Raw genomic sequence first — 16,462 nt, 5'->3', positions numbered from 1 at the left:
TACACCACCACCAAAAAATACAGACATTGTTCTTCTCAGTTTCTGGAGGATGAAATGGAAACTCGGAGAAAATAAAAGGATTTGCTCCTGAAAACAGAGATGATAAGACCCAGAGAGATAAGAGCTATTATAGCTGTCTATCACATTGAGCACCATGTTCTTTTAATTTTGTTATTGTCAATGTTTTGAGACAAGGTCTTACTTTGTGGTCTAGGGTGGCCTTAATTCCACACACAATTTCTAATTGCTATGCTTAAATTTTAATGAATACGAATATCTTGTAACAGCCTTACCCTATTTAACCTGGAAAGAAACTGAGGGCACTGCTTATGAGCAGGCTTACTTACATTCTTGAGGAAAAACTGAAATAACTACAAAATCCCATTTATTTGATTTGAGTAGATATTGACACTAGGCCTGGTGTTTAATGGCATTAGTCTGGCAAGTGAAGTCACATTTTAACAATAACCATATTAAAAGGAAGAAAGTGTCACAGCAAGTTAAGTAAAACCTGGAGGATTTCATTTTAAGCCCTGATGACCATCTAACCTATGATTAACACCAAGTCACTTCAGGGGGAGGCTGAGGACAGCTGAAGGGCAGAGACAGCAGTAAGAACTTCAATGATGTACAACTCAGACATGCAGAGGGAGATTAAAGTTATTTTATTAAATCATGCACATCACGTGTGTTAGTGCAAATAGTTTAATCTGTACTCCAGAAATTCTATTGTACGTTTTATCTTTACAAAATAGATTTCAAACAATTATTTACTTTAAAAAAGGTAATTTTGAAGTTATGCATTTCAGAACAGTATTTGCAATAACTATATACAAGAGGTACTGTGTACCACTGGCATATTAGCATTCTGTGGTGGAGTGGCTTCCTGCAACAGAGAATGGTAAAATGAACTATATGACAGTATTTCTATAAGTCATATGTGGCTAATTCCTCCATAAATCTAGTGATTCTCCTGACAGCAATCCCAAGTAGCTTTAAATACAACTTTTAAAATAAAAACAATGACTGCCAAACCTCACAAGGCAAATTATATCCTAAACTTCTATCTCAGCATCTGGCTAGATCTGGACATTCTCATAGAACATTCAAGCCAATTCACTGACATTCCCTCCCAGTCTTCACTGGCTGGAGACTCAGTTATGTGATACTTTAGGATATTGACATCACTACGGTGCTGCACAAACCACAGCTAAACTTCAACCTCTGTGTCTTAAATGCAGAACGTCAAGCGGTGCTTAGGTGTGTCGCTGTGCATGAAACACTACAATCTTGGGAATGGTGCAACTAATTAACAGGCTGTCCCAATTAACAACGAAAAGAGTATAACCATTTGTATACCTAACCAAGAAATCTGTTGGTAGGTAGGTAACATTAGCTTACCTTGAATGTGAATTAGCTCCACATCATAACCAAATTAAGTCAATAAAAGCTTATCTAAACAGATATAATTCTTCCTTCAATTAAACATGCTTGGAGGAACAGATGACAGAAAAAAAAAATCATGCTTTCTAAACTGCTGTATATGAGAAGGTAACTTAGCTTTTAAAGAAAACATTTCTTAAATACATGAGGTTTAGTAAGTTACATTCCAATTCACTCAACAGTTTGGTTGTTTGCACTGAAATTATGCAATTATGTTTTTGCTCCCAGAAATATTTCAGTTTGCTCAATAAAATACAAACTCTCATGGAAAGTTTTTCAAAGCTGATGTCCTTCACATCTTCAAGTCACATTAAGGCTGAACAAACATGTATGTATCCCCAAATTATCATTATAAGAGAATATTTTCCAAATGTATTTTTTCCTTTAAAAAAAGAAATCCACACAAATAATTGTCTAAGTCTTGTTCCCAATAGCTCAGTGGTTTTATAACAAGTAAAAATGGCGTAAATATGTAAAAAAAATATATATATATGTGAATGTGTATATATTCAAACTGATAGGCACTGAGCACACAGGGCCTCTCTTCCCATGTATGTATTGGTTGTTCGATTTGAGTAATTATCGAATCAGAAAAATGAATTATGTGGCCATCAGAATTCAGAGTAAAATATCTATAAATTTATGGTATAAATAATTTGGTGCACTAAGAAGCCTACTTTAGGCCACCATAATAATTCAGAATCTCAACATACTAATTTAAAAATTACATGTAAAACCGAATAAATTCACAACTTTATAACCTCTCTATAGACAGATATATTTTATATAAGTTAAAGCAATGACCCTACAGCTGTATTCTTGCACTTTGCTGTTTTAAGAGGTAAAAAGGAAGAAAATGGTTCTGCTTGTCCCCAGCATGAGTGTGGTGCCAGCTTCTAGAGGGAGGACGGTGTACAGACTCAAGACACACTGTCATGGAGAAGCTCTGGCCAGACCTGGCACATACAGCACAATTGCTGTCACCGCAACCAGGGCCGCCAACATGGGCATCCAGGGCCAGGGTTTCTGTGTGGAAAGAAACCAAGAGTCAGTATCACATTCTCCCCTCTTTTTTCATACATATTTACCCCTCTGGTGAACTGAGCCCCACATACTTAAAAGACCACTGGAAAACTCTTGCATTTGCATTATAAAGGTAAGTATAGAAAGAAAGGAAAATAAGGGAGAACCACACTAACAGGGCCATTATATGGAAGCCTGAACACCCCAGGAAAGTCCTGGGCAGCTTTTAACTTTATAGTTGAAACTTAGTCGTTACTTCTAAATGTATTTCTGGGCTGTGCCTGTTGCATTTATTGTGCTATCTACAAACTGCAGTAGAACTGATGCCTACAGTACACTTCTGCTGAAAAGTTTGTTTCGATGAAATCAGAGTTCCAAGATGGGACAGAAAGAAAATGGTCCAGGCTTGATCTTATAACTTGAAACCAAAGAAGATGCAAATCAGATGAGGTTCAAGAGAAGGGCACTAAGACCTGTATGATTCCTCTGAGGAGCATGCTTTATTACCAGTTAACGGCAACGCGCAGATGGACTGCCCAGTCAGCCTTCAGAGGGTTCATAATATCCACTTACTTTGATTGCTACCTTTATTCTTACCGGTACTCTTGACAAACACTCTGATTTGCAGATCAGAGCTCAGAAAGACTTGTTAAAAGCTTACTTATATTTTCCCAAGTCAATTCTCACTGATGTTGAAATTGTGAGCCAAGAGTTCATTACACTAATCTCATTTTATTTCATCCTCACAAAAAGCAGACAAAGGATTAAAGGGAAAAAACAAAACAAAACAAAAAAAAATGCAAAACTCTACACCATGGAGGGAAAGAAAAGAGTAACACAGCTAGCTGAAAACTTCAAAGATGCAAACTCTTCATTTCTCATTCCAATCTTACTGAACATAGGACTGGGGTGTGAGTGGGGATGTTGCAGAAATTCACTGCTTACTCCAGTTTGCTAGAGGTAAAAACGCAGTTAAAGGCAGCATAGTAACAACAGGTTAGCTTGAGGTTAATTTATGGTTAGCATTATTACAAAAGAAACAAGACATAATGTTATGTGACTGGTTGATTGCTCATTAGTGTGACACAAAAACACAGCATTCTAAATGAAGGGTTTGCTTCAGGTAACAAATACCTGTATGGTTTTGCCATGCACTCTATTACAAATATGGCACAAACAGGTGACAGGGACAAACAGACAAGGACTTAACAGTAGTGCTTGTACCTTTCTCTACCACAATGGACCGAAACACCAAAACAGGAAAGCCAGGAATAGGCCGATGAATACGGCTGGGACAGGTTGTAATATGGAGGGCTAAAGAAGGGAAGGGATATTAAAATCATTTTATGCTATGAAAAAAATTTGATAAGATGATTTAGACCCCAGAGGGTGGTTGGAGAAGGAAAGGAAGGCTGAGGTAATAGAAGTTTTGCACCAATTCGAACAGTTTAAAGACATCTAACACAATTCAGAATGGTGACCTATATGACATGTATACTAAAAAACTACTACTTTAAAAGAACAGTTGGAGGCAATAGTCAATGTGCTTGTCACCAAATATCCTAATGAAACCAAACAAGAATAGACAGAGCAATGATGACAGTTTATCAAATGATGCTCTGTCTGACAACATATTATTTTTTTGTTTCACATCTTAAGTCCACTAGTTAATAAATATGTTTCCATGGACTATAACAAGACAGGTTTTATCTTGTTCTTCTATCAAAACCAGTTTTCCTTCTAACCAAAATTCTTTCACTTTTGAGATAGTATTGCTTTAAAGCTTAAAAATACATCTTCTGTGATAATGTGAACTTGATGAGGCAAGAGACATGGCACAATGTAGGATAAACAGGCAGCCAAAGCTCATGAGTCTCCTTTATTCTAAATATATCTGGTCTTATTTTAAAGGGGAAGGGAATTAAATATAAGCCTATATTTGCCTATGGCAAAAAAGGGAGATTCATTTTGAAGGTAAATAGTTTTATACAACTCTAAGTAGTAACAGAACCGGTAGGGTCATTCTGATCATGCAAGATGTCTTTGTAGGTTGATTTAACAGGAAGTGGGCTTCAAATCTATACTCAGATATGAATTAACACAAAAGAAAAGATATCAAACCATTATTATCTGATTTTAGACTGCAATCTACTTTTGATTAGCATAAAGCCTTCAACCTTTCAACTTCTAAAAGGCTGCCTAAGCTGCAATCCTGCGTTGTCTAAAACCTATGACTTTAGTGAGCAAAGGGCAGCTGGACACAAGTCACAAGCATTCTGTGTAAACTGCATAGCTGGGTGGCCATGCAGCATCACTTGTCTGTGCTTGTGCTGCAAGTTAAGCAGCCACAGGAAGCGTGCAGCTCACATCCACTGCAGTGTCCACGCTGTGACGCTTGGAGTAAGTCTCAGAGCACGACCAACCACACTCAACATCCATCAGTTAGGTCCCACAAATGGTCACCAAAACAAACAACACAACATTTATTTAGTATAACATTGCCTTAACGACCTTTTCTTCTAACAAGTGGGAAACAAGTATTATCAAATTAAATTTACAGTCAAATGTTTTTCCCATCTCTGTGCCTGAGACACCCCCTCCCTCCCCTCCCTCCCCTCCCTCTCCTCCCTCTCCTCCCTCCCTCCCTCCCTCCCTCCCTCTCTCAAGCACAAATAAACAGAAAGTTTTTGAGAATGTACATTACTCCTATAAAAACATAAAGCATACCAAAGCTCTTCTGAGACAACCAAATGCTAAGGAGCAGCATGCACCATGTCTCCTAAATGGCCCCCTATGGCACAGGCTTCATTTCCCAGCAGGAAAGAGGAAAAAAACAAAAAAAAGCCAGATGATGACTTATTGACAGAACGTTAGACTCATCTGTGCAAACCAGATAGTTCCTCTAAGTTGTTTTACTGATAGTTGTTTTCCACCAGGCAAGCTTCAAGATTTTCTATGGGTGTACATTAAAGGGCAAATTCTTACTTAAAAAGAAAGGAAGAAATCCCACAGCACAGTGGTTCTGTCACAGATACTCATAATGAAAAGCTTACTTTTCTGGTACCCAGATTGTTAGTATCCCACATCATAATGAAGTATTCTGAAAGACATTCTCAAACCTCTGACAATCTTCTCTCAAAGGAAGCCAAGCCGAGCAGGAAAACACTTACATTATTTCCTTTCTCTCGCAGCAGCTTCAGGTTGTCTTTACACTGTTTGAGCTCATCTGTGATTGACTGCTTTTCCCGCTCAGTCATTTCAAACTTCAACTTCAGTTCTGAGAGTACAGTCTGTGTCTTTTCATACTAAAGGCAAAGAAAAAAGAGTGTGCAGACTTGACTTAAAACGGGTATGATGAAGCTATTGTTCTACTGGGTCCTGTTTGATAACTTTAACACCAAAGTCAAGTCTATCTGTATCATGAAAGATACACTCTCAGTAAGAAACCTTTAAAGTTGACTTAATCCTATGTAATGACACTCTTGACCTGGTGTTAAAGTCAAGGAACAGAACATACCATGCTGCCATCTATTTATAATATAAAGGGTTGCTCTTCCATCATGTGACAAGAGGGAAAACTTTTCCTCTGAGCAAAAGAAAACCAGGTAGAGACACACCCTATAGCCTAACTAAATGGCAGTGTTAGGTCTATGTGTATTTCCTGGTAATTAAAAGTAAGCCTTTTTAGAAAAGCTATTTACACTTGAAATAAAGAGCATTAACTTTCAGTGGGTCTTCCATTACTCAGTACTAGTGGATATCACCAGTAAACTACCAATGAGTTTTCTAAGTAAAACGGGCAGAGAAATGCATCCGACTTATTCCCTACCAAGAGTGGGGGATTTGATACTTAAAACCTATCAGCACCAATTGAAAAGACTTTTTAAAATCTGTTTGTAATAGGGAAGTTTCCATAAAGGAACAAGCCATGTTCTACTCTTGAAAAGTGTGTGTGTGTGTGTGTGTGTGTGTGTGTGTGTAATATATAGATATAATATAAATAATGCATGAATTTCATACAAATTATCCCTTGAGCGCAGGTCAAACCAATGTGATACAAAGTGTGGTTTGATCTCTCAATGTTTCCAAGAAGCTGAAATCCTAGACTGGTTCCATTTCTAAGTACTACAACTTATTGAAGCCTAGGCACCCAGAGGGACACTGTTCTGTTGTTGAGCTGTCTTTGTCTCCACTTCTGCTGCCCCACTCTGCCATCTCTGAGTGTTTGAGAAGGTAGACAGGAAGACAAGGACTGAATAGAAAACAAATATACCATAAGTGTAGTCTGTCAGAAAGGCTCCTCCTCTTCTCTCAGCATGGCTTAGGAGAATGGAAGGTTTCTAGTCTTCTCTACCTACATCCTAAACTTAATAAAGGATGCCTTTATAATAGTGCTCTTGAAATAAAAACACCTTGAAGTGGAGAGGACCTCGTCAATACTCAATAAAGACAAATATTAAGAAAGATGAAAATGTGCAAATAACATTAAGGTGGAAGCAGATAGGGAAGAGGTCAGGGTCAGCATAGAGGTTACCAGGAAGGAGAAGAAAGATTTGAAAGAAACATTTTGTTACCTAAGAACATTCCCAGAACAGTCCTGGGCAGTTCACCAGAAAATGAACTAAAGACTAAAATCCATGGGTTTTCCCAGTTGGTGTGAGGGTCTATGAACTGCTCCCAGAGGGCAGAAGGCTACTGGGAAGCTGCCAAGAAAAAGACAGTGATACTAGACTAGTTTTGCACTTTAGCACACAATCAGTTCTCAGTAGTCACGGAACAGTTCTTAACAGCACTAATAAAGGATAAGTCAAAGGTGCTTTGTTGGTCAAACTTTTCCTTTCCCTCCCTTTTCCACCATTTTTACATCCAGACTGCACTCTACATCAGAACATTAAATCATCACGGATGCTGCTGTGTAGCTCCAGCCCAGGAATGCCTAGGGAGGATTCTGGCCCTATAGGAAGACAGGGAAGCCAAACACCAATTCTGAGTCAGTCTTTTCAGGGTAGACTCAGATGTTCACTGTTTCATGTATTCTCTGGTTGGCTGGTTTCTTTGAGACAGGATCTATGTAGCCTACATGGCACCAACTCAAGACCTATCTTTCTCGGCTTCCTAAGTGTGGAGATTGCAAGTGTATGCCACAAACTGGTTGAACTCTTGGATCATAAATATTCTCGTGAAATTAAAATACATAAAAGCTTTACAAAATTAGATATAAAGGTGATATGCAATTATCTTCTCTTACTGTTGAGCATTAAAAAGTCTTTCTCATACTTTTTCTTTGGAGTTATTTGTATAAAAATTACCACAGATGAAGCTTTAACCAGCAGAACAAAAGTCACCCTCTGAGGCCTTAGCTTTATATCTCGCTTGGGTATCACGTCTGTTCCCTCTTGTTTTTTAACTTTGAAGTGACTGGTGAGTTCACTCTTAATAGAGAAATATCGCATAATATTACCAACACTTTTGTCTCTTCTTCATAAAAATAATCGTATCTGGGGTTGCTCACCTTGTGATAGTTTGACCTGTTACAGTACTAAGGACACATAATCAGGATTTTGAGCACATTAAGTATGAGTCCATGAGAGAAAGGAGAGCAAAGGGAAATGTTGAAAAGAAATAAATATACATTACTAAAATGTAATAATGTATTTGCAGTGGATTACACAGAGATAAAAACGTTATTGAAACTATTTTACTTACAGACTAGTATCCAATGCATTGACAGAAGGACAAACAGAGCAATTTCACATTACAAAGGAATATGATGACCATACATTATTTCACAAGGGAAAACAGTGAACAAGAAAATAGGAAAGAAACATACTGACAAGCTCAGACATATTTTTAAATAATGCTGCATTTAATGCAATCCAAAGACCAGCAACAGTTTAGATGCTGTGACAACATGCCACTGCCATTTGTGAAAACAGTCAAAGCATTTGACACTGATTATTCAGTGACTGAAAGCAGACAAACAAATAATGCAACAAAATGGCTAACGTATCCATAATAACATAGGACAGAATCATCTTCCAACCACAAACTCTTCCCGAATACTAAAAGAATTATGTATGGCACATGGACTGGAAGGGCACAAAGTGTGTACAGTATTAGATATTGGGGCATTTACTTTGGCACAAATTTTGTAATTCACCCAAATAAGGATTTTCCTAAAATACACATCCTTAAGCAGGTAAAGCAGAACATTTCAAAATCAATGTATCTACACAAATATAAAAACTGTTGCAGTTTTTAGAAACAAGCACAAAGACAGAAGAACATTAATCATTTCCAAACGCAGGACACTCAAGGCAAAGTGCAAAGAGAAACTTGCATTAATCAAATTCTCTAAAATCAACTTTCAGAAAATTCATTTCTAAAGACAAATTGCTGTCTTCCACTTCCTTCTAACCTAGGAAGCATCTGGCCTGTCGGCAAGTCTACAGCTGATGCTTCCTGAGGAGCAGACAGCCTTACTAACCTGCACCCTGAGCCGGCAGGAACCAGTGCAGGAAGGGCAGTAGGAGCCAACACAACCTGTACTGCCCTGTTGTCAGCTTTAAGGAAATGTACCTATCCTGTTCAGAAAGACCTTGGGTGAGTCCCTTCCAGCGTCAATCTCTCACCATCCTTAACACCATTATTCAAAAAGCTAATAAAATCAATGTATAAGCAAAAGCACATGAAAATTTAAGTGTGTATTTGTAAAGACAAAAAAGAAAGTAGAGAGGAAAATACAGTTCCATAGAACAGGCCCGTTCTTTCGTGTATCGGTAAATTTTAAGTATTTTTTTCTTGTCTGTTTTCAGACACAGGATCTCATGTAGTCTAAGCTGACCTCAAACTCACTGTATTGCTGAGGCTGACCTTGAACTCCTGATTTTCTTGCTCTGCCTCCCAAGTGCTAGGATTGTAGGTGTGCATCACCATGCCCTTCGGTATATATGTTTTAATTTGGTGTTTTGAGCTAGGATTCATTATGTAACCCAACCTAGCCTTGAATTCATTGCAATCCTCCTGCCTCAGCCTTCCGAGTGCTGGAATGACAAGCATGAGGCACCACATCAGGGTAAATGACTTTTTAGTCACCTTTCCAGGAGCATATAGCTTAGTACTAGTGTTGTCCTAGTTTGCCTTCTGAAAGAACAGTTGGTTAAACATGACACTCTCTTTCATAGCTAAACAATAGACCAAGCATCTTCTACGAAGGGTCTCTCATGTCAGAGAAAAATTAAAAACTAGATCCCATATCTGTATGTTTGAAAAGAAGCACTTGATAAATTCTTTTGATATGGACCATGACACACACCTAGAAATGACCAGGCTAGAGTGTTCCAAGTGTCAACTGACAGGTAATATGGTTTCTGCTTTTCTTTATTTCTAAGTAGCATGGATATCTGATTTGCCTTTGGCTTTAAGTCCAACCATAATTGGGCTCAGAATGTCTTTTCGCTTTACCTCTTTCTGCACATCCTTTGCTTGGTTTTCAGCCTTACTGAGAAGAGTCTTTAAATCTGCTGAATCTCGAAGATGTTGTTCTTTCAAGGATCCCACTTGGTTCTCAAGCTCTTTCCTAGTCATCTGCAGGATGCTGAGGTCACTCGTGAGTTCCAAACTCTGCTTCTGAGAACTGCAACATAAGCACTGACAGTCATCACAGCAGACACTGGGCAAAGAGGACATCCAGAGTCCTCACCATCTCACCAAGTGAGAGGGAATTTCACAACAGAAAACAAAAGGTATAAATAAAGCAAGATACTTTAGTAAGGAAAAGGCATTATGACATTAAAAATTCCTTTAAGTTTAAAGCCATATCCTTTCAAATACATTTGGCCTGGAGAGACAGCTCAGCAGTTAAGAGCACTGGCTTATCTTCCAGAGGACCCAGGTTCAATTCCCAGCAACCACATGGTGGCTCACATAAAAGTAGAAATTTTATAAATAGGAGAAAATGACTATATTTTGGGTGCTTTCTTTGCTTTTATTATCTTCTTGTTCTGAGATAGAGTATGTAGCTTTGGCTGGCCTGGAAATCGCTTTGCAGACCAGGGTGGTCTTACACTCACAGAGATCTACCTGCCTTTGCCTTCCAAATGCTGAGATTAAAGATATGCACCCCATGTTGTATACTTTATTGTATATCAAATTATCTGTACTATTTGTATCATAAATACATAGAAATGCATGTTTCAACTATGTTATTAGATTAAGTACTTGAAAAGAGAACAGGGGTCAGAACCCTGAAGCAAAGCATAGGAGCTACTGCTAATGTAGGCAAAGACAAAGCTGCGCGAATGAGAAGCACCGTCACATGGGGAAAAGCACATGACAAGGAACTAGACCACAAATGAACTGTGGGGTATGGAGCAAACTGTGTAACTGCTAGGCCTTATTCTCTGAATAAACATTTCCTGAGCCCTAAGGTGTCCCCATAAGCCATGCTACAAACAGCAAGGGGTGCCTCAGTGTCCCCTTCTGTGCTAGCTAGTTTCATGTCAACTGCACACATTCTAGAATTATCTGGGAAGAAAGACTCTCAGTTGAGAAAACAACCCTTTGCTGACTAGCTGGTAAGCAAGCTTGTGGGGTGTTTTCTTCATTAATGATTGATGTGGGAGGCCCCAGTCCACTGTGAGTGGTGGAACCCTGGGCAAGTAGTCCTGAGTTGTAAAAGAAAGCAAGCCATGAGTAAGCCAGTAAAAGGCACCCCTTCATGGCCTCTTCTAGGTTCCTACTCTGACTACCTTCAACAATAGTCATAGTCTACGACCCAAGAGTTGTAAGATATAATAAACTCCTAGCCAAGTTGCTTTGTCTTGGTGTTTTATTACCACAATAAGAAACCCTAATTAAGACAATATATGAAACTATTCTCCAGTTTTAATTACATGATTATTTTTATAATTTTCTACTAAAAATAATTTATGTATGAGGCAAGTAATGTGATATGCATCTGGGGATATACCTCAGTAGTAGCGTGTATAGCTAACATGACCAAGACTCTGGGTTCAATATCCAGTGTGAAAAATAATAGCTCCTTATTCAATTCTTTGGTAACAGAAAAAAAAAAAAAAAACTTATCTAGCTTAGGGAAAAAACAGTTCCCACAAAGATTTTTAGAGCTGAAAAGATGGTTCATAGTTAAAAGCACTAGCTGCTCTTCAGAGGATGTGTGTTTGATTCTCTGCATCCACATGGCAGCCCACAACCATTTGTAACTCCAGTTCCAAGGGATATGCTGCCCTCTTCTGGCTTCTATAGGCAATACATGCACATGGTATACATGTACACAGGCAACGAAACACCCATAACATAAAACATTTTTTAAATATAAGAGTTTCAAAATGAGTGTTATGTCTTTCAGAATGGAACTTAATCATATTCAATACTATAAATAAAGAACTACAGAGCATATTTCCCACTCTGATTATACAATGGGCAAATTCTTAGGGATGAGTCTGGTAGAATCAGGCCAATATGTTTAACTTGCCAACTAGTTTGGCTGAACATTTTGCTCCAAAATGATATTTAAGTATCAAAATTTACATAAAAATCAAAGACAAATATTTAGGTTGAAAGGGAAATTCTCACATACTTGTCCAATTCTTTTTCTTGCCGCTGCAGTTCTGATGACAATAGAACGTTTTCTTTTCTTAGAGAGTGGCATTCAGTCTCCAAGGCATTCCATTCCTTTTTCAACTTCTCTAGTTCACCTAAAATAGTCACAAATATCTGTTAAAATAGAAATTAAAATGCACCACATTCAATGGAGACAGAGTAGCACCTCAGAAAATGCACTTTTTCCCTTAGAAGCACATGGGTTTTTAGAAAACAGTCTTTGATTCCTATCACTTTGCTTTTGTAGCTCAGAGAGGATCTATCACCTTAAATTTTCAGTGTTTCTTTTCCTACTTCACTGTTTTTACTTGTTTGTAGCCCAGGCTGGCTGGGAAGGTTCTATGTGAAGCAGACTAACATTAAACTTAGAGAGAACCACCTGCCTTCACCTCCTGAGCACCAGCATTACAGTGTACCCCACTATGCTTCATCGTTTCATTGTTTTAAGACAATAATGTTCATGTTCGCTTGTTTTGAAGCCGACTTTCGGGATATAATCCAGAAAGGTTTTAAACTCATACTCCTCTGGTCACTACCTCCGAGGTGCTAAGATTATTAGTAAGCACTATGGTTATGACACATCCTTCAATAGCATTATATAGAATTAACAGTGTATGCTTCTAAAATGAACTTATTACAGAACCAGTAGGGCTGCAGGATTTATCTACAGCTCCTGTATAGAAGCTCTGGTTTATACAGTTACCTTCTATCAAATGAGTTAAGAGCTGGCAGATGTGGGCTGAGACAACACAGTGAGACAAAGGGCCACCCCCTCCTACTCCCCACACTCACTCACCTTGCAACCTTGTGGCCTCCTCTCTTTGCTGGTCTTCACACTGCTGACACCTAAGCTGGAAACTGCTTTGCAGACTTGTGATCTCTTTCTCATATTCAGATGCTGCTTTCCTCCAGCTCTCAAGCTCCGCTCTCACCTTCTTAAGCTCTTCTTGCAAAGAAGCAAAGTCAGTGTCCCGCTCAGAAGCAGCCTTTGCTGCCGCTTGATGTAGGAGCAAAATCTCATCTTGGGCACTAAGTAATTTATCTCTCGTGCTGGAGATTTCAGTGTCTTTTTCCTCTTGGAGATTCTCCATATCCACATGTAACCTCTGCAACTGGACTATAAAAGTGTATTTATTTATCAATCTATCTTTTTCTTAAGTCCATAGAAATTAAGAACACATTACAGGCCACAGCTACTGTTCAGCCTATTTGTCACAGATATCTCTTTTGATTAAACTGCACAAGCAATCCATGTTTGATACAGAAAATGCCAAGATATATAAGAGAGAAACCAAAAAGCTAAAATAAACTTTACCTTCCTCACAGAGATGTATTTTAGTATTTTTGTATTTATTCTCCTTGTTTTCCAATGCCTAACTACATATATAAAAACAGACATTAAGCCGGGCGTGGTGGCGCACGCCTTTAATCCCAGCACTCGGGAGGCAGAGGCAGGCGGATCGCTGTGAGTTCGAGGCCAGCCTGGTCTACGAAGCGAGTCCAGGACAGTCAAGGCTACACAGAGAAACCCTGTCTCGAAAAAACCAAAAAAAAAAAAAGACATTAAATGGAAAGGGGGTATGTAATATATTTCCTACTTTCTTGAAGATGAAAATATTTTGGAGGGAGACAATGAGACAGGCTAGCTCAGGCTAGTTTTAACCTCATGACCCTCTTGCCCTGTCTCTTAAGTGCTGGGATTACAGGCATGCACCACCACAGTTAACATCACACCTGCCTTTTCAACTCCAGTGTCTAACAATGGGTTCATGAGTCAATCCTTCTCTTTCATCCGCTTTAAAGGAAAACTATCTAAGAGCCCAGTATGGCGGTGAAGAAAGAACCAGAGACATGACAACTGAGGACCCTCTGTAATCTTACTTGTCATTCCTTTTCCAACATTAAACATGAACAGTAACCAGAGCCATCTCAAATAGTCTTGGGATGCCCCTTACCTTGAAGAACCTGTATTTGTTTAGCAGATTCCTCAACTTGATTTCGATAGGCTTTTCGTTCTTCTTCCAAAAGAGCTAAAAAGCAAGAACATAGTGTATCTACTTTTGTGAGTTAATGAAAAACATTCACAATTGTGCAGCTAGAAATTTCTAAAATTTATCTTTTAAAGTTTACTGAAAGACTCAAGGTTAGGTGATCAGTATTATCAGTATTAGCCATTAAGATTTTAGGAACACAAAACAATAGTAAGTAACAAATCTACAAAATACAGTTTCAGAGTTTCTACACATTGTATCACCAAGAAGCCTGTCTTACACAAGAAATATCCTAATAATTATTAATCATCATTGAGCATTGTGAGAGCGCACGCTTAGAATCCCACATACTGGGAAGGCTAAGGCAAGGAAGCTCCCAAGCTCAAGGTCAGCCTCAGCTACACAGTGAATTCAAGGCCAGATTAGTCTACAAGAGGGCTGGGATATGCCTCACTGGTAAGAGTGCTTGCCTTCTATACACAAACACCTAGGTACAATCCCTAGTACTGTTAAAAAAAAATAATAATAATAATATATTAAGAGCCAGGCATGGTATTGGATACTTTAATCTAATCCAAGCACTCAGGTAACAGAGGCAGGAACATCTCTGTGACTTCAAGCCAGCAAGAGCTATCTATATAGCTATCTATCTCAAAAACAAAACAAACAAACAAAAAATCCAAACAAACAAAACAAAAACCAACAACCACCCCTCCAACAACAAACAAGCAAAAAACAAACCTTAAAATAATGCACCAAAACAAAACAAAAAACTCTAAAACATAAAATTCTTGTGTTTGTTGTCAAGTACGTAGTAAATACAAAATAATGACTGACTGCTAAATATTTTTCATTATAATTAGTAAACATTAGACTGTATCCTATAAAAGATTCAAAATGAAGAAATGTCTATTTTTTAATTGTTGCAATCCTGGGGCTCAAAGCCAGGGTTTCACATAAGCGAGGATGGCCTTACACTGAGCTATAGCTAAGTAAGTTGAGCTCAGTACTAACACCTCATCAAGATAATAATGTCTTTAAGTACCAGGAAAGGAAATAAAGTTCCCAGCTTCTTGTTGGCATTTGAGTTGTTCTTCTGCTCAGAAAGTGCATCTTATAAAAGCTACGAGTGGCAGAAGACTCCATAGGCTGGACCTTAGAACTCTGCAAGATTTAACTGCCAAAGAGCAGATGCTGGGATGATATAGAAGCCTAAGCTCCAGAAATCAGCATGGTCCCCACTGACAAATAATTATCACACTAATGAGCCACAAGGAAGTGGCCAAGATGAGAAGAGCCTTTTTTCCTTATTTAAAAGGGAGTCTAGCTCCCCAGGCTGGCCTCAAATTAATACTCTTCTTTCTGCTACATGTGCCATTGCATTTGGCTTAGAAGCTTCCATATCCTGAACCCTGCCTGTAACCTTACTGTTAAATAAACTCCTACCCTTCCCCAAAGTGGACACTAATATTAGGAATAAATTCATTTTTGAGGGCCCTCACAAGGCTTGTGTTGCACTGGTTGATTGGGCGTCTCACAACCCAAAAAACAAAACAACAAAACAAACAAAAAATAAAAACAAACAAAAACCAAACTAAAAAACCTAAAATATGTAATGCTATGAAATCTGAAACTTTTGCTCCCAAGCATTTCAGATAAGGGACATTCAGCCTGCAATAGCATGTAATTAAATTAACTATTATCGATGGAGGTCTTTTGTTGATAGAGCTCACAAAGAAGGAAGGTGAGCAGCTTTAACAGTCCTCATCTCGTCTTCTGAAATGGAAGCTGAGAAGGCCGAGTGGATGGTGAGAACAAGCCTGCCAAAGCCCCGGCTCTAGAAACCCCGCTGTGCCTCTGGACTCTGAGTTCTGTGCCAATAAGTCACACTGTGCTGCCTGCATAGGACCCCAGGGAATTGCAATCATCTTGATCTCACCTTGAAGTTCAAAGCATTTTTGTTTACTTGCTCTAGCTAGCTCCTGGGCTTCGATCAATTCTTTGCGAAGATGCTGAATTTCTTGTTTGGCCTCAGTTTCTGACTGTGCACCCTGCAAGTCATCTGACAAAAACATGTTGATTTTAAACGCAAGTGTTAGCGCTGCAGTAGAATCTCTGTAACTGAAGTCCGGCACTTTTTTTCATGGTTAGACATACACAGCTAATAACACGGCACAACTGAGTTAAGCAAAACTTAGAAGCAAATTAGAGTAAGCATATTAGTTACGTTTATTCTGAACAACATGAGTTAACATGGATACTAGCACTATAAAATACAGAGATTAACATACATTTTATTGATGAACTGCTCCTGTAAACTTAAAATTCAGTGAGATAGACATAACACTGTTTTCCATCAATTTTGAAATTATATTTATTGT

General features: G+C 38.5%; 1 protein-coding gene across 23 annotated transcripts in view; it reads right to left on the bottom strand.

Annotated features, from left to right (window-relative positions):
• Positions 1 to 649: 649 nt before the first annotated feature.
• Positions 650 to 16,462, bottom strand: part of SLMAP (sarcolemma associated protein) — a 115,147-nt gene continuing 99,334 nt past the window's right edge. For 8 of the 23 annotated variants that reach the window (XM_084793929.1, XM_084793949.1, XM_084793946.1 and 5 more), the window contains 7 exons: positions 16,021 to 16,143; positions 14,046 to 14,120; positions 12,887 to 13,207; positions 12,068 to 12,185; positions 9,931 to 10,102; positions 5,637 to 5,771; positions 650 to 2,469 (listed from right to left, as the gene is read on the bottom strand). In XM_084793929.1, coding sequence (XP_084650055.1) covers positions 2,377 to 2,469; positions 5,637 to 5,771; positions 9,931 to 10,102; positions 12,068 to 12,185; positions 12,887 to 13,207; positions 14,046 to 14,120; positions 16,021 to 16,143 — 1,037 coding nt within the window. In that variant the 3' untranslated portion in view covers positions 650 to 2,376. Of the gene's footprint in view, positions 2,470 to 3,690; positions 3,781 to 5,636; positions 5,772 to 9,930; positions 10,103 to 12,067; positions 12,186 to 12,886; positions 13,208 to 14,045; positions 14,121 to 16,020; positions 16,144 to 16,462 lie in introns of all 23 variants that reach the window. The other 15 variants (XM_084793940.1, XM_084793950.1, XM_084793948.1 and 12 more) reach the window with 3 other exon arrangements.

The sequence above is a fragment of the Acomys minous genome (genome assembly GCF_964271855.1).
Source record: "Acomys minous genome assembly, chromosome: 9".
Lineage (NCBI taxonomy): Eukaryota > Metazoa > Chordata > Mammalia > Rodentia > Muridae > Acomys > Acomys minous.
The sequence above is the reverse complement of the archived record's forward strand: the minus strand, read 5'-3'. Positions and strand labels throughout refer to the sequence as shown.